The sequence below is a fragment of the Cetorhinus maximus genome, chromosome 32, assembly GCF_964194155.1.
Source record: "Cetorhinus maximus chromosome 32, sCetMax3.hap1.1, whole genome shotgun sequence".
Lineage (NCBI taxonomy): Eukaryota > Metazoa > Chordata > Chondrichthyes > Lamniformes > Cetorhinidae > Cetorhinus > Cetorhinus maximus.
Genome location: NC_135910.1, coordinates 21228726 through 21253423, shown reverse-complemented (window position 1 = coordinate 21253423; position 24698 = coordinate 21228726). Strand labels below are relative to the sequence as shown.

At 47.2% G+C, this 24698-nt stretch overlaps 1 protein-coding gene across 5 annotated transcripts in view; it reads right to left on the bottom strand.

The window, feature by feature from the left end:
• Window positions 1-565: 565 nt before the first annotated feature.
• LOC144671387 (latent-transforming growth factor beta-binding protein 4-like) overlaps window positions 566-24698 on the bottom strand; it is a 257647-nt gene continuing 233514 nt past the window's right edge. For all 5 annotated transcript variants that reach the window (XM_078533270.1, XM_078533271.1, XM_078533272.1 and 2 more), the window contains 9 exons: window positions 23427-23570; window positions 20748-20930; window positions 17915-17992; window positions 11885-12013; window positions 9632-9775; window positions 6389-6541; window positions 5690-6184; window positions 4896-5045; window positions 566-3701 (listed from right to left, as the gene is read on the bottom strand). In XM_078533270.1, coding sequence (XP_078389396.1) covers window positions 3541-3701; window positions 4896-5045; window positions 5690-6184; window positions 6389-6541; window positions 9632-9775; window positions 11885-12013; window positions 17915-17992; window positions 20748-20930; window positions 23427-23570 — 1637 coding nt within the window. In that variant the 3' untranslated portion in view covers window positions 566-3540. The remainder of the gene's footprint in view (window positions 3702-4895; window positions 5046-5689; window positions 6185-6388; window positions 6542-9631; window positions 9776-11884; window positions 12014-17914; window positions 17993-20747; window positions 20931-23426; window positions 23571-24698) is intronic.

The following is a 24698-nucleotide window of genomic DNA, read 5'->3' as shown; positions in this document are numbered from 1 at the left end:
CTGAAGCAGTCTGCACAAACATATTCCAGGAAGTGTGGGGGTTAAGCGCTGGATCAGGAGTGGGAATCCAGCTGATGTCTCCCAATTCATAAACTAGAGATTTTTCAGCTAAGCTTAGCAATCCAAGTTAAACTAACTCACTCAAAATGGATCAACCAACAATGAAGAGATAAAGGTGAATCATGAAATGAAATAAATCTGATAAATTTGTTGCCAGCAGAAACCAAAGTGACCACAAAAGCTGTTGATTGTTTAAAACTCCAACTATTTCACTAATAGTGCTCCAGGGATAGGAACTTGCTGTCTCAACTCAGTTTGGCCATCACTTCACTCCATTCCCTCCTCAAGGGGTTGAGTAATAAACTTGTCTAAAGAGACTGAAGCCATCACAAGTCGTAGCAGAAAGCTCAGTATTAACTTCTCAGGTAAACTAGGAATAAGAAATAAATGTGTTGTTCATATCCTGAGGATAAATGGAAAAGTAATGTCCCGTCCCTGTTAAAAAAAAACTCCTGCCATTGTTGTAGTGCCAACACCTCAAGATCAGCCTCATTAAAACCAAAGCAATATTTAGGACATATTTTATTTTGGTTTTAAATGTGAATTGATTAAAAAAGTAGAGAAACAGTACATCAAACCAAAAGTGTAAAAAAAATGTCCTTATTATTCATAAACAAACATATACAAAATATGTAGCTTTATAGTGAAAGTACAAGGAGTATCCGTAGCCACCAACACAAATGGCAAAGCTTGTGGGATATTTGAAGAGCTCCCCAACATACCTCAGCTCCAGCACTATTCTAAAGCTGGGATATTGTGGCAAAACGCAGGTAAGGTACAGTGTGAGACCAAATTCATAGATCTGATTGAGAGCCTGATCAGCACAGATTGTATAGAATGCAAACACGGAGAAATAACGCCTGTCATGTTGAAAATTATTGCTCAGTTTTACTCTTTCCTGGTTTTGTTGGAAATATTATTCCTGAAATTCCTTTCAAAATCTGCTTGGCTCCCACTGTCTTGATCTCAGCACAGACACATGTTACTAGTGAAATGTAAATGATTCTTCCTGCAGGAATGACACTAACACAGATGACAGAAACAGCGTCCTAAGAGATAGGGGCAGATTTAGGGAATTGGAAATAGTGGATGAGATGAGAGGAAGGGGTTAGACTCAGTGTCGCTAATTTGTTTGATGCTATTCCACACAGGGATTGGCAATAAGACTATTTTTCTGGATACATTGATCCAACTCTTTTGCTGCTTATTCTTGTTTCACTCTAGTTGGGCAAAAATGGAATCCAAATTCTTGGATTAGTTAGGATGGGATGATATGGTATCACTACATGGTCATCTTGGGGGGCTGGGGGTAGGGAGAAAGAGGGATATTGCCCAATGCAGGTCATCTCCTCCTCTTCCTGCTCTCGCAGCCTCTGAGGTGAAGTCATGTATTTAACTTTTAGACCCCAGGGGTCCTTCTAGTCTCCGAACCTCCAATCACCATTGCCAAACTGACCTTTGAGAAACAAAAGTGAAAAACCAAGGTCTAAGGTACAGGACATTTTTTAAATTCATTCATGGCATGTGGGCACCGCTGGCTAGGCCAGCATTTATTGTCCATCCCTAACTGCTCTTGAGAAGGTGGTGGTGAGTTGCCTTCTTGACCATTGCAGTCCATGTGGTGTGGGTACACCCACAGTGCTGTTAGGAGGGAGTTCCAGGATTTTGACCCAGCGACAGTGAAGGAACGGTGATATATTTCCAAGTCAGGATGGTGGGTGACTTGGAGGGGAACTTTCAGGTGGTGGTGTTCCCATCTATCTGCTGCCCTTATCCTTCTAGATGATTGTGGTCGTGGGTTTGGAAAGTGCTGTCTAAGGAGCCTTGATGAGTTCCTGCAGTGCATCTTGTAGATGGTACACACTGCTGCCACCTTGATGGAGGGAGTGAAGGTTTGTGAGTGGGGTACCAATCAAGCGGGCTGCTTTGTCCTGGATGGTGTTGAGCTTCTTGTGTTGTGGGAGCTGCACTCATCCAGGCAAGTGGAGAGTATTCCATCACACTCCTGACTTGTGCCTTGTGGATGTTGGATAGGATCTGGGGAGTCAGGAGGTGAGTTACTTGCCCTGATTGAAAAGAGAAAGAGGTAAGATGCTAAATACGTAGAAATAGAGGGCTTGGAAATAGTAATCTTAGGCTTTAAAAGAACACAGATTGCAGGAGGAAGCTGACACTCAGGGAGGTAAGCAGTTCCAATATTTTCAATCATTGACATTGTGATGCATCTCAATTTGAACACAATACGATTGCAGGGGCAAGCAATGATTAAATTTTACAACATCATAATGTTTAAATTGTACATCATGCCCCAGGGCACATCACAGATATTAATAGAAACATGAGCATCGAGCCAGAGAAGGAGTGAACAGGAGTAGTGAAGGAGGTGGGATTTAAAGAGGGTATTAAAACAGCAGAGACATTTACACTTTTGAATCAAGTTGCAGAATCCACACTTACTGTGATTAGAACTGGGCTAAATTCCAGGTCAGTGGGTCCTTGGAGGTTTTACAAGGATTAACCTCAAACGCCAATCAGATTACATCAAACTTTATCATATTTGTGACACATCATCATCTACCTCAGTGATTTCTCCGAGAGAGTTTGACGGACTGATGCTGAAACAGGTTGTTGCCTGATATTTAATGAGTTTTACAGGTCAGGGTTTGATCGCCTGTCAATTCTGTGTTAACCTGATTCTGTTGGGACATTTAATGTCCCTTTGGGCAAGGAGGGGGAAATCAGCCTGGTGTCCCACACCTCATCACCATCCAGTGTATGTCGGTGACCATTGGATCGTCAAGTTTGGATTGGCTGCTTCATTGTCGAATAGCTTGTCACCTTCACTGACTCGAATTGAATGTGAGGAATTGAAGGATTTTTCTGGTGCTAGAACACAGTAGGAGAGCAGAGGAGGGAAGAAAACTGGCACGTGTTCTTTGGGTTTAAAATCCTGCTGAATATACAGTGACTTTGTACAGATACACAGTGAGAAATCCTTACCCGGCTGAGCAGAAATATCCCAGGGTTAAAGCACGACGGTGACCAGCAAAATTTTCATTCAACCCCACCATGTCCAAACATTTTGTAAAATCAGACCAGGTATTTCAAGTGACACTGGATCTTTAGAAACATGTTTCTGTTATTGAGAAGGGGTCCAGTAAAACCAGACCTTCCACTCCTAATAAAAGGAAAAACCCCTCTATATGTAGCAAAACGGAATGAGGTTTGGGACTGAATCCTCCAGCAGTTGGAATGAAGCCCAACAGAACCTTGGTTAAAGATTTGGGAAGGGAACTTACAGGGTTCAATGTCGGGGCTCTTGATCTCATTCCATGGGGCTGGGATTATTTATATTCCTTCCCTGGTGTTGTCCAATATCAATTAAATAGCAGTAAAATAAATACCTTCCACCCTGATTATTCTACAACACTCCCCTTGACTGATAAACGTGGAATTGATTGCTAGTCTGAATCTTTGGTTTCACAGGCCAACTCTCCGTTGCACTGATACACAGTAGTTGGGTTGCCGTGACAACACGTAACCCCGTAAGCAGATACATCGGTAGGAACCGTCTGTGTTCGCACACTTGGCGTTTCTGCAGAGGGTCTTCGGGTCGTCCACCTCGTCACATTCGTTTATATCTGTAACCGAGGGAGAAGGGGTTAGCGCCCGGGTAAGAAGCAAAGTGAGTATACGCTCTCCCGCACTCCCTCATATAGCCCCTCGCACACGCCCCCTCGCACACTCCCCCTCACAGCCCCTCGCACACTCCCCCTCACACACTCACCCACACAGCCCCTCACACACTCCCCCTCACACACTCACCCAAATAGCCCCTCGCACACTCCCCCTCACACACTCACCCAAATAGCCCCTCGCACACTCCCCCTCACACACTCACCCAAATAGCCCCTCACACACTCCCCCACTCAGCCCCTCACACACTCCCCCTCACACACTCACCCAAATAGCCCCTCGCACACTCCCCCTCACACACTCACCCAAATAGCCCCTCACACATTCCCCCTCACACACTCGCCCAAATAGCCCCTCGCACACTCCCCCTCACACACTCCCCCACTCAGCCCCTCACACACTCCCCCTCACACACTCACCCAAATAGCCCCTCGCACACTCCCCCTCACACACTCACCCAAATAGCCCCTCGCACACTCCCCCTCACACACTCACCCAAATAGCCCCTCACACACTCCCCCTCACACACTCACCCAAATAGCCCCTCGCACACTCCCCCTCACACACTCCCCCTCACAGCCCCTCGCACACTCCCCCACACAGCCCCTTGCACACTCCCCCTCACACACTCACCCATATAACCCCTCGCACACTCCCCCTCGCACACTCCCCCACTCAGCCCCTTGCACACTCCCCCACTCAGCCCTTCACACACTCCCCCACTCAGCCCCTCGCACACTCCCCCTCACACACTCACCCATATAGCCCCTTGCACACTCCCCCTCGCACACTCCCCCACTCAGCCCCTTGCACACTCCCCTGCTCAGCCCCTCACACACTCCCCTGATGGTAGGTGGCGAAGGGAGGGGAGAATCAACTCACCTTGTGAGTTCCAATCCCCTGGGGAAAGTGTTTGCTGGAGCCAGAGAATAACTCATAGAATCCCAACGTGCCCTCTCCACTATGACCCCCTCTACACCAGTACCTTCCTTACCCCTGTACAACCACCCCAGACCAACCCCCCATGTACCCCTCCCTCTTATCCATGTCCATATCCCCTCCACAGCCCCAATGTACTGATTCCTCCAAGCCAACACCCTCACATCCCCCACCGCACACCCCACACCCCAACTCCGTACCGACACACGCCATTTTGGTCATGTCAAGTTGATAACCATCGTCACAATCACAGGTGAAGCCCTCAGGGACACGAATACATTTCCCATTGACACAGCCGTTCAGGATTCCACATTCTTCAGCCTGGAGACCCTCATAATGTTGGAACTGGTCTAAGATTAAAGCAGAGAATATTAGTGTGTATGTTGCTAGCTGGTTTATTCTGACCTATATTGAGCCATATTAAAAGTGGTGCCAAGTTTGTCCATTTCCAGCAAGTACCCTGACCTTCAGCCATCTTCATGATGCCCAGTGCCAACTGGGGCCTGGAACAGGCTTGGAAAAGCCTGAATACTTTTCCAATGAAAAGGTTTGACGGTGAGGGGGAGGAACAGGATTTACAGGGAGTCCCGGCACTGGACAAGGGATGGACAAGAGATACTGCCCCAGGGCACAGTGCTGTCCATCAGGATTAGGTCCCAAGCTGGGAGGAGGGGGAGGGAGAGAGCAAGGAGGGGAGAGGAGGGGAGAGGTAGGGAGCAAGGAGGGGAGAGGAGGGGAGAAGTAGGGAGGTGGAGGGGAAATAGAGGAGGGGAGGTGGAGGGGAAAGAGGGGAGGGGAGGTGGAAAGGGAGGGAGGGGAGAGGAGGTGGAGACCAGGGGAGAGGGGGAAAATCTGGCTGCAGGAGCAAGTGACATAGGGGTATCTAAATCACAGATGAGGTGATCGCAGCAACAGAGAGATACTGGGACAGAGAGAGCAGATAAGCAGTGAGTGTTGATAGGCCAGGGGAGACAGGTAATATTTGTTTACTTACTCTCATATTCCTCACTGCTGCTGACAAGTAGAGGGAGGTTGGGAGGATGGAATTCTGGAATAACTGGTACAGGATCCCGGTGCTGATATCGAGGCCAGGGCTGTGCTGACTCTGGTTCTGGGACACCTGCCTGAATGCTTCGGGTTCTGTAGCCATGTCCTATTTGCCTGGTTCTGGGCTGATAAGGGGTCCGAGGGGACATGCTTTGCCCCCTGAATGCTGTTCCAGAGCGTAGCTGGCGGGAATCATACGTCGGACGCCTGGGCAGAGGGTCCTGTGGCCGGAATGGCTCGCGGTCTGGAGGTCTGTAATCTCGGCCATCACCAGCCTGAGGTGGGATTGCATCATATTCCCGCGGGTCATAACTGCCGAGAGTATCCGGAGAGAATTCAGCTCTGATTTGCAGCCCATAGTTTTCATATTCCGGACCTTGGGAATAACCCTCGTCTTCACTCTGGGACACACTCAGGTAATTACACAATTCATTGTGATATTCTGTGGAGACAGAAAAAGAGTTTAGTGTCTGATACTCATCAATCTTTCTTCATTCTCACACCCACTTGACAACAATCATCTCTCTCAGCCACTCTGAGCTGCCCCTCACTGGGGATGGGTCTCGGGACCAGGCTCAGGAGTTGGGGGTCCATGCAGCAAGTGGCGGTGAGGAGGCAGTAATTAGGGGCCGGGGGTCAGAGTTACCTGTATTCCTGGTGGGACAGAGGGCACAGTCCATTCCCCAGGCCTCACCATACTGGCAGCAACATTCGGAGTAGGTTGTCTGTCTCTCCAGGAAAGGCCGTTTGCACAACAGGTTGAGACCCACTTCCTGCCAACAGAGGGCCATATGGACATCTGTGAGAGAGGGAGAGAGGGAGAGGGAGAGGGGGAGAGGAGAGGGGGAGAGGAGAGGGGGAGGAGAGAGGGAGAGGGGGAGAGGGAGAGAGGGATGGGGGGGGGGAGGGGGAGAGGGGGAGGGGGAGGGGGGAGAGGGAGAGGGGGAGGGGGAGAGGGGGAGAGGGGGAGAGGGAGAGGAGAGGGGGAGAGGGAGAGGAGAGAGGGGGAGAGGAGAGGGGGAGGGGGAGGGGGGAGAGGGAGAGGGGGAGGGGGAGGGGGGGAGAGGGGGAGGGGGAGAGGGGAGGGGGAGGGGGAGGAGAGGGAAAGGGGGAAGAGGAGGGGAAGTGGGAGAGGGGAGGAGAGGAGTGGGAGAAAGGGGAGGGAAGAGGGGGAGCAGAAAGAGGGGAGAGAGGGGTTTGGGAGAGGTAGAAGGAAGAGAGAGAGAAGGGAGAGGAGGGTGAGGAGACAGGGAGAGGAGGGTAGGGAGAGGGGGAGAGGAGGAGAGGAGGGTAGGGAGAGGGGGAGAGGAGGATAGGGAGAGGGGAAGAGGAGGGTAAGAGGAAGAAAGTAGAAAAATATAACATCACAAAGCATGAATTCAATTTGCTTGTTCACTTCTGAATCCAGTTCCATGATGGAGTTAGTGAATCAGTGACCCCAGGGTCGTGTGTTGAAGTGCATCGTTTGTCAAACTGAATTCGGGGAATCTGGGAATTTGTGTCACCAGAAAGTGAGCATTTGCCCCCAGCCAATCACTAATCTCCTTCAGACTGGACCACTTGTGACTCCAGTCTCAATCCTACCCAGTTAACTCAGCGCCCCCAACACCCCACCCCAAACCCCTCTGCCCCCCCAGAATGAATTCAGCAAATTCCTCCATTGTAAACAGTCTCCAAGACTTTCCTAACAAGATGGAGAGCTAATTGTCTGGGGCACTGCCAATCTGGGAAAATCAGCTCCTTCTCTGGCCACTGGGGCCTGGGAGTGGACATCATCTAGTGTCACAGACATGAGGAGGTATTAGTGAGAATGAAGTTGGGAGTTCATCACCCTGAGATCTTGGAGGCAACACTAGAAACAGTTGCTGCCTAGAGGAGTCTCCGAGGTCGGGTTCCAGGGAGTGGAGCCCTGATCATCGCGTGTGGCACTGGCAGTCACTGGAGGCTCTGTAACCTGAGTGAGGAAATGCAGCATGGAGGGAGCAGCTATCACTGCAGCCTGCACCCATTGGGCACTCATCTGACCATCGACCAGGCATCAACTCGGCACCAAAAGGGGGTATTGAGGGGGCATCAACAGGCATCAGGCCAAACGCTGGTGAAAGGGGGTAAGAGGTGGCGCAGGCTTCACATGACAGCTGATCCTGCTCAGGCAGTGCTGCCACACAGCACAAACAGGTGAATTATGGTCCAGGAGTATCTGTGCAGATCTTCTGGATCGAGCAGGGATCAGTTTCAGTGCCTGGATCGAGGGATCAGTATCGGTGTCTGGATCGAGGGGGTCAGTATCGGTGTCTGGATCGAGGGGATCAGTATCGGTGTCTGGATCGAGGGGATCAGTATCGGTGTCTGGATCGAGGGATCAATATCGGTGTCTGGATCGAGCAGGGATCAGTTTCAGTGCCTGGATCGAGGGATCAGTATCAGTGTCTGGATCGAGGGATCAGTATCGGTGTCTGGATCGAGGGGATCAGTATCGGTGTCTGGATCGAGGGGATCAGTATCGGCGTCTGGATCGAGGGATCAATATCGGTGTCTGGATCGAGGGGATCAGTATCGGTGTCTGGATCGAGGGATCAGTATCGGTGTCTGGGTTGAGGGGATCAGTATCAGTGTCTGGATCGAGGGGATCAGTATCTGTGTCTGGATTGAGGGATCAATATCGGTGTCTGGATCGAGGGGATCAGTATCAGTGTCTGGATCGAGGGGATTAATATCGGTGTCTGGATCGAGGGATCAGTATCGGTGTCTGCATCGAGGGGATCAGTATCGGTGTCTGTATTGAGGGGATCAGTGTCAGGATCGAGGGGTCAGTATCGGTGTCTGGATCGAGGGATCAGTATCAGTGTCTGGATCGAGGGATCAGTATCAGTATCTGGATCGAGTGGATCAGTGTCTGGATCGAGGGGATCAGTGTCTGGATCGAGGGGATCAGTATCGGTGTCTGGATTGGGGGGGATCAGTATTGGTGTCTGGATCGAGGGGATCAGTATCAGTGTCTGGATTGAGGGGATCAGTATCGGTGTCTGGATCGAGGGGATCAGTATCAGTGTTTGGATCGAGGGGATCAGTATCAGTGTCTGGATCGAGGGGATCAGTATCAGTGTTTGGATCGAGGGGATCAGTATCAGTGTCTGGATCGAGGGGGTCAGTATTGGTGTCTGGATCGAGGGGATCAGTATCGGTGTCTGTATTGAGGGGATCAGTGTCAGGATCGAGGGGTCAGTATCGGTGTCTGGATCTAGGGATCAGTATCAGTGTCTGGATCGAGGGGATCAGTATCGGTGTCTGTATTGAGGGGATCAGTGTCAGGATCGAGGGATCAGTATCAGTGTCTGGATCGAGGGATCAGTATCGGTGTCTGGATCGAGGGGATCGGTGTCGGTGTCTGTATCGAGGGATCAGTGTCTGGATCGAGGGGATCAGTATCGGTGTCTGGATCGAGGGATCAGTATCGGTGTCTGGATCGAGGGATCAGTATCGGTGTCTGGATCGAGGGATCAGTATCGGTGTCTGGATCGAGGGGATCGGTGTCGGTGTCTGTATCGAGGGATCAGTGTCTGGATCGAGGGGATCAGTGTCAGTGTCTGGATCGAGGGGATCAGTATCGGTGTCTGGATCGAGGGATCAGTATCGGTGTCTGGATCGAGGGGATCAGTATCAGTGTCTGGATCGAGGGGATCAGTATCGGTGTCTGGATCGAGGGATCAGTATCGGTGTCTGGATCGAGGGGATCAGTATCAGTGTCCAGGTTGAGGGGATCAATGTCTGGATTGAGGGGGCTATAATCAGGGTCCAAGCTGTACAGTTTTGCTTCTCCTGCGCACAGGCTAACACCTACACTACCCCCCACCAACCACCCCCCACCACCAGCTCCTCCCGAACTTACCAAACCGCTCACTGCTGTTGGAGATGCATCGTCGAAGTGTCACATCGAGGATGAGGGGTGGGCGACAGGAGCAGTAATACGACCCCACTGTGTTCACACAATCGCCATCATCACAGGCGTTCTCATCCTCACACTCGTCATTATCTGCCAAGGTGGGAAAGATGAACTTTGAATCTTAGACAACCCGAGCCTGAACCCTGAACCCCAACCCCCCTCTCTAGCTCAGTAATGTGGACAAGTGCCATAAGGTACAATGTGTGGGAGAGCACATCCAGCCCAGGGCAGCTGGCCTATTGGCTTTTAGTGACAGGGCCATCTCAGCAATGGCCATAGCCTGACCTGCTGGTCAATGGACTGCATCCCCATTCTTCTCACTGCCCCATCAACTCCAGGTTTAACCACTGGAGGCTCCACAACGCAGCATACAGGGGGCAACTATCACTGCAGCCTGCACCCACTGGGAACCCGTCTGACCATCGACCAGGCATCAACTTGGCACCAAGAGGGCATCAGGGCATCAACAGGCATCAAGCCAAATGCAGGATGCTGTAGCTGACACTTGGTAGCCAATGCTTGCTTGAGTGACGGTTCTGTGTGGTCAGGTCAGGTCACTAACTACCTTGCCCCAGGATTCACCCTTGAATTCCCACACTCCGTAACCAGCAATCAGAATCACAGAATCTCTCAGTGCAGAAGAGGCCCTTCGGCCCTTCGAGTCTGCACCGACACGTGAGAAACACCTGACCTACCTACCTAATCCCATTTACCAGCACTTGGCCCATAGCCTTGAATGTTATGATGTGCCAAGTGCTCATCCAGGTACTTTTTAAAGGATGTGAGGCAACCCGCCTCCACCACCCTCCCAGGCAGCGCATTCCAGACCATCACCACCCTCTGGGTAAAAACGTTTTCCCTCACATCCCCCCTAAACCTCCTGCCCCTCACCTTGAACTTAAGCCCCCTTGTGACTGACCCTTCAACTAAGGGGAACAGCTGCTCCCTATCCACCCTGTCCATGCCCCTCATAATCTTGTACACCTCGATCAGGTCGCCCCTCAGTCTTCTCTGCTCCAACGAAAACAACCCAAGTCTATCCAACCTCTCTTCATAACTTAAATGTTTCATCCCAGGCAACATCCTGGTGAATATCCTCTGCACCCCCTCCAGTGCAACCACATCCTTCCTATAATGTGGTGACCAGAACTGCACACAGTACTCCAGCTGTGGCCTCACCAAGGTTCTATACAACTCCAACATGACCTCCCTACTTTTGTAATCTATGCCTCAACTGATAAAGGCAAGTGTCCCATATGCCTTTTTCACCACCCCACTACATGCCCCTCTGCCTTCAGAGATCTATGGACACACACGCCAAGGTCCCTTTGTTCCTCAGAACTTCCTAGTGTCATGCCATTCATTGAATACTTCCCAGTCAAATTACTCCTTCCAAAGTGAATCACCTCACATTTTTCAGGGTTAAATTCCATCTGCCACTTATCTGCCCATTTGACCATCCCGTCTATATCTTCCTGTAGCCCTAGACACTCAACCTCACTGTTAACCACCCGGCCAATCTTTGTGTCATCCGCAAACTTAGTAATACTATCCCCCACATAGTCATCTATGTCATTTATATAAATGACAAATAATAGGGGACCGAGCATAGATCCCTGTGGTATGCCACTGGATACTGGCTTCCAGTCACTAAAGCATCCTTCTGTCATCACCCTCTGCCTTCTACAACTAAACCAATTTTGAATCCACCTTATCAAATTATCCTGTATCCCATGTGCATTTGCCTTCTTTATAAGTCTCCCATGTGGGACCTTGTCAAAGGCTTTGCTGAAATCAGCCACGATCACATTGAATGGTGGAACGGGCTCGAAGGGCTGATTATTTCATATGTTCTTCTTCACTCGCAGAGTTAGTGGCTGAGGCACAAATTGTGTCAACATTCAGGATTAGATTGGAGGAGATTTAGGAAAAGGGGTGAGAGAATGAGGAACGAGGTTGGTAAATGTGATTTGAATTATTGGTTTCAATTGAGGGTAAACGCCAACCTATCCTCATGATGCTGAATCCGAGCTGAGACTCGCTCCAAGCTATCAGGGTCTAAGCTGACAAGGTTGATGCTGGTCACTCAACATCTGTCTCTCCCTCTGTCTCTCTCTCCCCCAACACTCATCTCTAGGCCTCTCTCACAAGCTTCACACAAACACCATTCTGTTTTCTGCCTCTCATTGCCGCACTCACCGATGCACTCCAGTCGGATGGAGTGATAGTAATAGCCAGTTGGACAATAGCAGGAATAACCAGGAACTGTGTTCACACAGACACCATTTTTACAAACTTCCGACCCAAACAGCGAACATTCATCAGCATCTACGAGCAAAGGAACCAAATGAGAACAAATTCCAGTAATTACTGGAAAATCAACATCACTGTTTATTCAGCAGGGTAAGGATCACTCACTGTTACCGTACAGAGTCACTGTTTATTCAGGATAAGGGTCACTCACTGTAACTGTACAGAGTCACTGTTTATTCAGCAGGGTAAGGATCACTCACTGTAACTGTACAGAGTCACTGTTTATTCAGGGTAAGGATCACTCACTGTAACTGTACAGAGTCACTGTTTATTCAGGGTAAGGATCACTCACTGTAACTGTACAGAGTCACTGTTTATTCAGGGTAAGGATCACTCACTGTAACTGCACAGATTCACTGTTTATTTAGGGTAAGTGTCACTCACTGTAACTGTACAGAGTCACTGTTTATTCAGCAGGGTAAGGATCACTCACTGTAACTGTACAGAGTCACTGTTTATTCAGCAGGGTAAGGATCACTCACTGTAATTGTACAGAGTCACTGTTTATTCAGGGTAAGGATCACTCACTGTAACTGTACAGAGTCACTGTTTATTCAGGGTAAGGATCACTCACTGTAACTGTACAGAGTCACTGTTTATTCAGGATAAGGGTCACTCACTGTAACTGTACAGAGTCACTGTATATTCAGGATAAGGGTCACTCACTGTGTAACTGTACAGAGTCACTGTTTATTCAGGGTAAGGGTCACTCACTGTAACTGTACAGAGTCACTGTTTATGCAGGATAAGGGTCACTCACTGTGTAACTGTACAGAGTCACTGTTTATTCAGGGTAAGGGTCACTCACTGTAACTGTACAGAGTCACTGTTTATTCAGGGTAAGTGTCATTCACTGTGTAACTGTACAGAGTCACTGTTTATTCAGGGAAAGTGTCACTCACTGTGTAACTGTACAGAGTCACTGTTTATTCAGGGTAAGTGTCACTCACTGTGTAACTGTACAGAGTCACTATTTATTCAGGGTAAGTGTCACTCACTGTGTAACTGTACAGAGTCACTGTTTATTCAGGGAAAGTGTCACTCACTGTGTAACTGTACAGAGTCACTGTTTATTCAGGGTAAGTGTCACTCACTGTGTAACTGTACAGAGTCATTGTTTATTCAGGATGAGGATCACTCACTGTGTAATTGCACAGAGTCACTGTTTATTCAGGGTAAGGATCACTCACTGTGTAACTGTACAGAGTCACTGTTTATTCAGGATAAGGGTCACTCACTGTGTAACTGTACAGAGTCACTGTTTATTCAGGGTAAGTGTCACTCACTGTAACTGTACAGAGTCACTGTTTATTCAGGGTAAGTGTCACTCACTGTAACTGTACAGAGTCACTGTTTATTCAGGGTAAGTGTCACTCACTGTGTAACTGTACAGAGTCACTGTTTATTCAGGGAAAGTGTCACTCACTGTGTAACTGTACAGAGTCACTGTTTATTCAGGGTAAGGGTCACTCACTGTGTAACTGTACAGAGTCACTGTTTATTCAGGATAAGGATCACTCACTGTGTAACTGCACAGAGTCACTGTTTATTCAGGGTAAGTGTCACTCACTGTAACTGTACAGAGTCACTGTTTATTCAGGGTAAGTGTCACTCACTGTAACTGTACAGAGTCACTGTTTATTCAGGGTAAGTGTCACTCACTGTAACTGTACAGAGTCACTGTTCATTCAGGGTAAGTGTCACTCACTGTAACTGTACAGAGTCACTGTTTATTCAGGGTAAGTGTCACTCACTGTGTAACTGTACAGAGTCACTGTTTATTCAGGGTAAGTGTCACTCACTGTAACTGTACAGAGTCACTGTTTATTCAGGGTAAGGATCACTCACTGTGTAACTGTACAGAGTCACTGTTTATTCAGGGTAAGTGTCACTCACTGTGTAACTGTACAGAGTCACTGTTTATTCAGGATAAGGATCACTCACTGTGTAACTGTACAGAGTCACTGTTTATTCAGGGTAAGTGTCACTCACTGTAACTGTACAGAGTCATTGTTTATTCAGGGTAAGTGTCACTCACTGTAACTGTACAGAGTCACTGTTTATTCAGGGTAAGGATCACTCACTGTGTAACTGTACAGAGTCATTGTTTATTCAGGGTAAGTGTCACTCACTGTGTAACTGTACAGAGTCACTGTTTATTCAGGGTAAGGGTCACTCACTGTGTAACTGCACAGATTCACTGTTTATTCAGGGTAAGGGTCACTCACTGTGTAACTGCACAGATTCACTGTTTATTCAGGGTAAGGGTCACTCACTGTAACTGTACAGAGTCACTGTTTATTCAGGGTAAGTGTCACTCACTGTGAAACTGTACAGAGTCACTGTTTATTCAGGGTAAGTGTCACTCACTGTGAAACTGTACAGAGTCACTGTTTATTCAGGGTAAGTGTCACTCACTGTGTAACTGCACAGAGTCACTGTTTATTCAGGATAAGTGTCACTCACTGTAACTGTACAGAGTCACTGTTTATTCAGGATAAGTGTCACTCACTGTAACTGTACAGAGTCACTGTTTATTCAGGATAAGGGTCACTCACTGTGAAACTGTACAGAGTCACTGTTTATTCAGGGTAAGTGTCACTCACTGTGTAACTGTACAGAGTCACTGTTTATTCAGGGTAAGTGTCACTCACTGTGAAACTGTACAGAGTCACTGTTTATTCAGGGTAAGTGTCACTCACTGTGAAACTGTACAGAGTCACTGTTTATTCAGGGTAAGTGTCACTCACTCTGTAACTGCACAGAGTCACTGTTTATTCAGGGTAAGGATCATTCACTGTGTAACTGTACAGAGTCACTGTTTATTCAGGATAAGGGTCACTCACTGTGTAACTGTACAGAGTCACTGTTTATTCAGGGTAAGTGTCACTCACTGTAACTGTACAGAGTCACTGTTTATTCAGGGTAAGTGTCACTCACTGTGTAACTGTACAGAGTCACTGTTTATTCAGGGTAAGTGTCACTCACTGTAACTGTACAGAGTCACTGTTTATTCAGGGTAAGGATCACTCACTGTAACTGTACAGAGTCACTGTTTATTCAGGGTAAGGATCACTCACTGTGTAACTGTACAGAGTCATTGTTTATTCAGGGTAAGTGTCACTCACTGTGTAACTGTACAGAGTCACTGTTTATTCAGGGTAAGGGTCACTCACTGTGTAACTGCACAGATTCACTGTTTATTCAGGGTAAGGGTCACTCACTGTAACTGTACAGAGTCACTGTTTATTCAGGGTAAGTGTCACTCACTGTGAAACTGTACAGAGTCACTGTTTATTCAGGGTAAGTGTCACTCACTGTGAAACTGTACAGAGTCACTGTTTATTCAGGGTAAGTGTCACTCACTGTGTAACTGCACAGAGTCACTGTTTATTCAGGATAAGTGTCACTCACTGCAACTGTACAGGGTCACTGTTTATTCAGGATAAGTGTCACTCACTGTGAAACTGTACAGAGTCACTGTTTATTCAGGGTAAGTGTCACTCACTGTGTAACTGCACAGAGTCACTGTTTATTCAGCAGGGCAAGGATCACTCACTGTGTAACTGTACAGAGTCACTGTTTATTCAGGATAAGGGTCACTCACTGTGCAACTGCACAGAGTCACTGTTTATTCAGCAGGGCAAGGATCACTCACTGTGTAAATGTACAGAGTCAGTGTTTATTCAACAGGGTAAGGATCACTCATTGTGCAACTATACAGAGTTACTGTATATTCAGCAGGGTAAGGATCACTCACTGTGTATCTTTTTTATTCATTCATGGGATGTGGGTGTCACTGGCTGGGCCAGCATTTATTGCCCATCCCTAATTTCCCTTGAGAAGGTGGTGGTGAGCTGCCTTCTTGAACTGCTGCAGTCCATGTGGTGTAGGTAAGTCTACATCACTCTTAGGGAAGGAGTTGCAGGATTGTGACCCAGCGACAGTGAAGGAACGGCGATATATTTCCAAATCATGATGGAGAGTGACTTGGAGGGGAACTTTCAGGTGGTGGTGTTCCCATCTATCTGCTGCCCTTATCCTTCTAGGTGGCAGCAATCGTGGGTTTGGAAGGTGCTGTCTATGGAGCCTTGGTGAGTTCCTGCAGTGCATCTTGTAGATGGTACACACTGCTGCTACTGTGTGTCGGTGGTGGAGGTAGTGAATGTTTGTGGATAGGGTGCCAATCAAAGCGGGGCTGCTTTTTCCTGAATGGTGTCAAGCTTCTTGAGTGCTGCTGCACTCATCCAGGCAAGTGGAGAGTATTCCATCACACTCCTGACCTGTGCCTTGTAGATGGTGGACAGGCTTGGAGGAGTCAGAGGTGAGTTACTCGCCACAGGATTCCTAGTCTCTGAACTACTCTTGTAGCTACAGTATTTACATGGCTAGTCCAGTTCAGTTTCTGGTCAACGCTAACCCCCCAGGATGTTGATAGTGGGGGATTCAGCGATGGTAATGCCATTGATTGTCATGGGGCAATGGTTAGATTCACTCTTCTTGGAGATGGACGTTGCCTGGCACTTCTGTGGTATGAAGGTTACTTGCCACTTATTACCCAAGTCTGGATATTGTCCAGGTCTTGCTGCATTTGGACATGGACTGCTTCAATATCTGAGGAGTTGTGAATGGTGCTGAACATTGTGCAATCATCAGCGAACATCCCCACTTCTGACCTTATGATGAAAGGAAGGTCAATGATGAAGCAGCTGAAGATGGTTGGGCTGAGGACACTACCCTGAGGAACTCCTGTAGTGATGTCCTGGAGCTGAGATGACTGACCTCCAACAACCACAACCACCTTCCTTTGTGCTAGGTATGACTCCAAACAGTGGAGAGTTTCCCCCCTGATTCCCATTGACTCCAGTTTTGTTAGGGTTCCTTGATGCCACACTCAGTCAAATGCGGCCCTGATGTCAAGGGCAGTCACTCTCACCTCACCTACAGAGTTCAGTTCTTTTGTCCATGTTTGAACCAAGGCTGTAATGAGGTCACGAGCTGAGTGACCCTGGCAGAACGCAAACTGTCAGTGAGCAGGTTATTGCTAAGCAAGTGCTGCTTGACAGCACCCGTTGATGACCCCTTCCATTACTTTAAATGATGATTGAGAGTCGACTGATGGGGCGGTAATTGGCTGGGTTGGATTTGTTCTGCTTTTTGTATACAGGACATACCTGGGCAATTTTCCACATAGCCGGGTAGATGCCAGTGTTGTAGCTGTACTGGAACAGCTTGGCTAGGGGCGTGGCAAGTTCTGGAGCACAAGTCTTCGGTACTATTACCAGAATGTTTTCAGGGGCCAGACTGTACAGAGTCAGTGTACAGCGTACACTGTACAGAGTCGTGTTTATTAAGAGTCGCTTTCTGTGTAACTGTACAGTGTTGTTTTTTTATTCAGCAGGGTAAGGATCTCTCACTACGTAACTCTATCCAAAGATATCACCACCATCAGGAAATGAAATTATACAAGAATCTCTGGTCTAAATGCTGCAGATACTCGAGATGATCAGATTTCTGCTGCATTGCTGCCATCCTGTGGTAACAAGCAAGTGTTGCGAATGTGAAATGTCATTTTGAGTGAGTCGTGGTTGGGTTTCCTTCTTTTGGGGAGAGAGAGGAACAGATGACAAGAAACCTGTTTTTTTACAAGGGAACTGAGAAACTTTGCAACTGCATTTTAATGGATACAGCACCATTCAGGTTATGGCTGAAACAATTGTTTTTTTACAAGGTCTTGTGGATGGGCAGACCAAGGAGTGGACGCAGGGCCAGGCCTCAGATGAAGCTTGGGATTTATCTCTGGTGGTGACAGAATTAGAGAATCAGTGTTTCAACCAGACAGCTTCTGAAAAATACCCAGAGAGGCAAGGAAATTATTCTGATTTTCCTGACACCTATCACCAGCAGCAAACTCACCTTTGTAGTTCCTTCCAAAAGATGACTGTGGGATGGAAAGGAATCCTTGCCCCTGAGGGCACAGAGACTGATATTCATCTGTAACAGAGGCAAGATACAGATGAGGAAAAATACACAGGTACAATAGACACTGAATTCTGCAATCTGTTAACCATTGATTCTTAAAGATGTAGGTGTCGCTGGTAAGCCCAAAATTTATTGCCCATCCCTAGTTGCCCTTGAGAAGGTGGTGGTGAGCTGCCTTCTTGAACCGCTGCAGTCCATGTGGTGTAGGTACACCCACAGTGCTGTTAGGGAGAGAGTTCCCGGATTTTGACCCAGTGACAGTGAAGGAACGGCGATATATTTCCAAGTCAGGATGTGAGTGACTTGGAGGGGAACTTCCAGGTGGTGGTGTTCCCATATATCTGCTGCCCTTGTCCTTCAAAGTGTTGTAAGTCGTGTGTTTGGAAGGTGTTGTTGAAGGAGCCTTGATGAGCTACTGCAGTGCATCTCGTAGATGGTACACACACTGCTGCCAGTGTGCATCGGTGGTGGAGGGAGTGAATGTTTAAGGTGGTGGGTGGGGTGCTGGTCCGCAGGCTGCTTTATCCTGGATGGTGCTGAACTTCTTAAGTGTTGTTGGAGCTGCATGTATTCAGGCAAGTGGAGAGTATTCCATCAGACTCCTGACTTGTGCCTTGTAGATGGTGGTAGTGTGTACACAGAAGTGTCATCATTATCAGCAGGCTGATTTTTTTGGGAAGCAGCCCTTGGTTCACCTTCATTTTAGCTCTCTGCTCCCACTCCCACTCTGACCTCTCTATCCTCAGTCTCCTGCACTGTTCCAATCAAGCTCAACATATTTTCATGGTACAGCATTTCGATTAGATACTTTACAAACTTCCTGACTCAGTTAAATAAAAGCAAAATACTGCAGATGCTGGAAATCTGAAATAAAAACAGAAAATGCTGGAAAGACTCAGCAGGTCTGGCAGCGTCTGTGGAGAGAGAAACAGAGTTAACGTTTCGACTCCGTCTGACTTCTTCAGAGCTGAAAGGAGGGAGAAATGTGATGGATTTTATACCATTTAAGAGGGAGTGGAGCAGGTAATAGAAGGTCAGGGATAGGCAGGAGCTCAGGAGAGATTGACAAAGATGTCACGTACTCAAGACAAAGGTGGTGTTAATGGTAACGTTAAAGACTAAAGAAGGTGCTGATAGTAGAACAAAGGTTAGGGTTAGGGTTCCAGACTCAGTATTGAATTTAACAATTTCAGAGCCTAACCTCTGCTCCCATTTTTTGGGGGGCAGTAGCTGTGTAGCTGTTGTTATGATTCTGCTGTTTCCAATCAGACATGTCTTGTGTTTCTTTACTTTCACCATCTCCTTTTGTCTCGCACCATCGTTCCTCTTGTCACTTAATCTTTCCTGCCCTCCAACATATCACTTAGCTTCTCTCTTGTTCTTCCCCCACCCCTTTCCCTGCTTCTGTACTTACTCGTTCTGATGAGAGGTCATTGACCTGAAACATTAACTCTGTCTCTCTCTCCACAGATGCTACCAAACCTGCTGAGTGTTCCCAATAGTTTCTGTTTTTACTTCAGTTTTCCAGCATCTGCAGGATTTTACTTTTGTCTCGGTTACTGCGCCCTCCACAGGCCAACAGTGTTACTGCAGAATGACAACAAAATTCTGGAAATATTCGGCAGGTCTGGAGACTGAAATAATTGAAGTTTCAGCTTGATGACTTGCTCTCTGAGGATATTAGGGATTTTTGTTCACCCATTGAGACAGACCCTCTTGCCCCTGTTATTATATAATTGTTTGTTAAACTAATTTATGAGTTTCACTCTCACTATTTCACTGGAAATCCAGTATTGATTACTGCCTGAAGAGTGTTTCAATGTTTGTTTGAAATGAACCTTTTATTTGATGGAAGCTGTTGCTTCATTCTATTCTGGCATTTGTTTGTTTTTAAATTTAAAGGATTATCAGATCTCCATTGTCAAGGAAGGATATACTTCCTGCAGTGCAGTGAAGGTTCACTAGATTGGTCCCTGGGATGAGGGGGTTGTCCTATGATGAGAGGCTGAGTAAACTGGGCTTCTATTCTCTGGAGTTGAGAAGAATGAGAGGTGATCTCATTGAAAGCTACAAAATTCTGAAGGGGTTTGATAGGGTAAACACTGAGAGCTTGTTTCTGCTGGTCGGGGATTGTAGAACATGGGGGCACAGTCCAAGGATAAGGGGTTGATTATTTAGCTTTGAAATGAGGATACATTTCTTCACTCAGAGGGTTGCGAATCTTTGGATTCTCCCAGAGGGTTTTGGATGCTCCACCATTGAATATGTTCGATACTGAGATCGGTAGATTTTTGGTCCCCCAGGGAACCAAGGGAAATGAGGACTCGAAACGTCAACTCTTTTCTTCTCCCCCGATGCTGCCAGACCTGCTGAGTTTTTCCAGGTATTTCTGTTTTTGTGAAGGGAAATGAGGGTTGGGTGAGAAAATGAAATTGTGGGAGGAAGTTAATGATCATATTGAATGGCAGAGCAGAGCAGGCTTGAGGGGCTGAATGGTCTATTCCTGCTCTTGTTTCTTATGTTCTGGTTACCTTCAACTATCTAACACCCCTCAGTAAGAGCTCTTATTGCAGATCTCTGGGCCTAAAAAGCTTAACTTTAACCTTTTCTGATAAATTCACTTTTTATTTCTGTTGTACTTGCGCCCTCTGTCGATGCTTTAGGATAAGAGGAGATGGAATGGATTTTATCTGCCTGGCTGTTTGAATTGTTGTGAGCTGGGAAGTGACTGTAAGGGTTAATTCTAGTTTAGTGTACCTGGTCTTACCTGAGCCAGACACAGGACATTGGTAGATTTTGCACTCTCTTCCCCAGCCCTCCCCGACAGTACAGCAGCACTCCTGTCTTGTTACATTCCGGGCCAGAATGTTCTCACACAGCCGGACATCATTGAGGTTGTAGTAACACTCATTCTCCTCCCTTGTGGATTCTTCCAGGAACATTGGTCGTGCTGAAAAAAGGCAAAAGCATCAGAAGATAAAGAGCATCAACTCACCCATTAACTTCACGGAGTCTCCCTATCACCAACTCTGCCCTATCCATTGATACACACACACCCCCACAGAAATAGGACCATTCAGACCAACCAGTGCACATTGGTATCTATCCTCCACCACAAGCAAATAAGTCTAATCACATTAGCCCTCTCTGCTCTCTATCCTTTCATCCATTTTTTCATCATCCACTCATCCAATTTAATCCTCAATGTTCACGTTATTTCTGTCTCAATCACAAATCCTGCAAGTGAATTGAAGCAAATGCAAACTGTCAGGAGGTTCCAGCCCCCTCTATTCTAAATCTTATATTTAACCTTGCATCTCTCCATTGAAAGAAAGTTCTGTATTGACACTCCTCGATGGCCAAAGGTTATTGAGCAAAACACCAGAATCCATTCTCAGCTCTTACACTGTTTATATCTGGTGTACTCTCTCCTCTAACTTATCTTCGATCGAATGTTTGCTTATCTCATTCTGTACCTTTAATGTATGAGTAAACATTTTTGGGGCTGTGGGGCTGACAAATCCCCAGGTCCGGAAGGACTTCACACTAAGGTCTTGAAGGAAGTGGCTAGTGAGATAGTTGATGCACTGGTTTTAATTTTCCAAAATTCCCTAGATTTGGGGAAGGTTCCATTCGATTGAAAAATAGCAAATATAACTCCTTTATTCAAAAAAGGAAGGAGACAGAAAGCAGGAAACTATAAGCCAGTTAGCCTAACATCTTTCATAGGGAAAATGTTAGATGCTATTATTAAAGGTGTTGTAGCTGGGCACTTAGAAAAATTCAAGACAATCGGGCAGAGTCAACATGTTTTTGTGAAAGGGAAATCTTGTTTAACCAATTTATTGGAGTTCTTTGAAGGAGTCACATGTGCTGTGGATAAAGGGGAACCGGTGGATGTTCTGTACTTAGATTTCCAGAAGGCATTTGATAAAATGCCACATCAAAGGTTATTGCAGAAAGTAAAAGCTCATGGTGTAGGGGGTAACATATTGACATGGATAGAAGATTGGCTGGCTAACAGGAAGCAGAGAGTTGGCATAAATGGGTCTTTTAGTGGTTGGCAGGATGTGACGAGTGGTGTGTCACAGGGATCAGTGCTGGGGCCTCAACTTTTTACAATTTATATAAATGATTTGGATGAAGGGGCCGAAGGAATGGTGGCTAAATTTGCTGATGACATAAAGATAGGTAGGAAAGTAAATTGTGACGAGGACATAAGGAGGCTACAAAGTGACATAGATAGGTTAAGTGAGTGGGCAAAGGCCTGGCAAATGGAGTATAATGTGGGCAAATGTGAAATTGTTCATTTTGGTAGGATGAATAAAAAAGAAGCTTAATATCTAAATGGTGAGAGATTGAGGAGCTCTGAGATGCAGAGGGATCTGGGTGTCCTAGTGCATGAATCACAAAAGGCCAGTTGCAGGTACAGCAGGTAATTAGGAAAGCTGATAGAATGTTATCATTTATTGTGAGAGGGAATTGATTACAAAAGTAGGGAGGTTTTGCTTCAGTTGTTCAGGGCACTGGTGAGACCACACCTGGAGTATTGGTCTCCTTATTTAAGGAAAAATGTAAATGTGTTAGAAGCAGTTCAGAGAAAGTTTACTAGACTAAGACCAGGAATGGGCAGGTTGTCTTATGAGGAAAGGCTGGACAGGTTAGGCTTGTATCCACTGGAATTTAGAAGAGTAAGAGGCGACTTGATTGAAATCTTTAAGATCCTGAGGGGTCTTGACAGGGTGGATATGGAGAGGATGTTTCCTCTTGTGGGAGAATCTAGAACCAGGGGTCATTTTTTAAAAATAAGGGGTCACTCATTTAAGGCAGAGATGAGGAGAAATTTTTTCTCTCAGAGGGTAGTGAGTCTTTGGAACTCTCTTCATCAAAAGGCGATGGAAGCAGAGTCTTTGAATATTTTTACGGCAGAGCTAGATAGATCCTTGATTAACAAGGGGCTAAGGGGTTATCGGGTGTAGGCAGGAATGTGGGGTAGAGGTTACAATCAAACAGCCATGATCTTATTGAATGGTGGAGCAGGCTCGAGGAACCGAGTGGCCTACATCTGCTCCTAATTCGTATGTATATTTGTATGCTCGTACATTATACTAGGATTCTCTTTCCAATTCCCCTACCCCCTCCATCTGAATTCACCAGGAGCTGCCTCACTGGTTAGTGATGTACAGCAGGAGACTTGGGCTTTATCTGTTAGCCCCGAGTCTGAGGAGTTTTCTAGGGAGTAGGAGCATCCACTATAACAATGTTCTCAGTCATTTTTGGTTGGTTGCACAGAAACCAGCCTTGAGTGAATCTGACTAAAGATGCCACTAACGTGTGGATGTAAGTTGGGACATAGACCTCAGTATCGCTTTCCAGAGAGGGAGATTACCCTGGTCTTTACAGATACAGAGTGGAAAGCAGAGAAGTCAGCAGCGAATAAACATACCGTGGACAGCTCGTTGATTGCACTGTCCTGTCCTTGGTTCGAACTCTTCATTTTCATTTGGGCAAAGACAGAAAAATGAACCACCCACATTCTCACAGACTGCTGAGCCGCAGACACCTTCAATAGTCTCACACTCGTTCACATCTGCAAAGAGAGAGAAGGCTTTACGAGTTGGGTGAATTCGGACCAGCACCTGACACCCACCATTGTGTCCTCTTCTTCAATCTCTGGGTCTTCGCTTAGGAAACATCTCCGACTTACCTCAGCTCAACAATCCTCAGACCTTAAAATAGTGTGAGGTTCAAAGATAAAAACACTTCACACTGGACTAAGGTCCGTGGTCAGTCTTTGTGGGTGAATGTTGGGCAGGTATTGCACCGCAGCCAATGTTGATACAGGTACTGGATTTGGATACAGGGCATCATTGCAAAATCCATAGCTGACATGAAACTCAGAAATGTAGTGAACAGTGAAGAGGGGACAGACCGAGACTGGAAAACATGCAGACTCGAGGCAGATTAAACTTGATGCAGAGAGTGTGAAGTGATACATTTTAGTGAGAAGAATGAGGGGAGGCAACATAAAGGTATAATTTTAAAGGGAGTGCAGAGAGACCTTGGGGAAGGACAAGTTAAGAAGGCTGTTAATAACGCATAATATATCCTTGGCTAGAGTTCAAAAGCCAGGAAGTGATGCTAAATCTTTATAAAAAACTGGTCGGGTCTCAGTTGGAGTATTTTCTCTAATTTAGGAAAGATGTCAAAACCTTGGAGAGGGCACGAAGGGGATTTACTGGAATGAATCCAGAGATGAGGGACTTCAGTGGAGAGACTGGAGAAGCTGGGATTTTTCTCTTTAGAGCAGAGAAGGTTAAGGGAGATTTGATCGAGGCGTTCAAAATGACAGCCTATCACCCGTCACCCGCACGCTGCCCGTCACCCGCACACTGCCCGTCACCCGCACACACACTGCCCGTCACCCGCACACTGCCCGTCACCCGCACACACACTGCCCGTCACCCGCACACTGCCCGTCACCCGCACACACACTGCCCGTCACCCGCCGCACACTGCCCGTCACCCGCCGCACACTGACCATCACTCGCACACTGCCCATCACCCACCGCACACTGCCCGTCACCCACACACTGCCCGTCACCCGCACACTGCCCGTCACTCGCACACTACCTGTCACCCGCACACTGCCCGTCACCCGCACACTGCCCGTCACCCACCGCACACTGCCCGTCACCCGCACACTGCCCGTCAACCG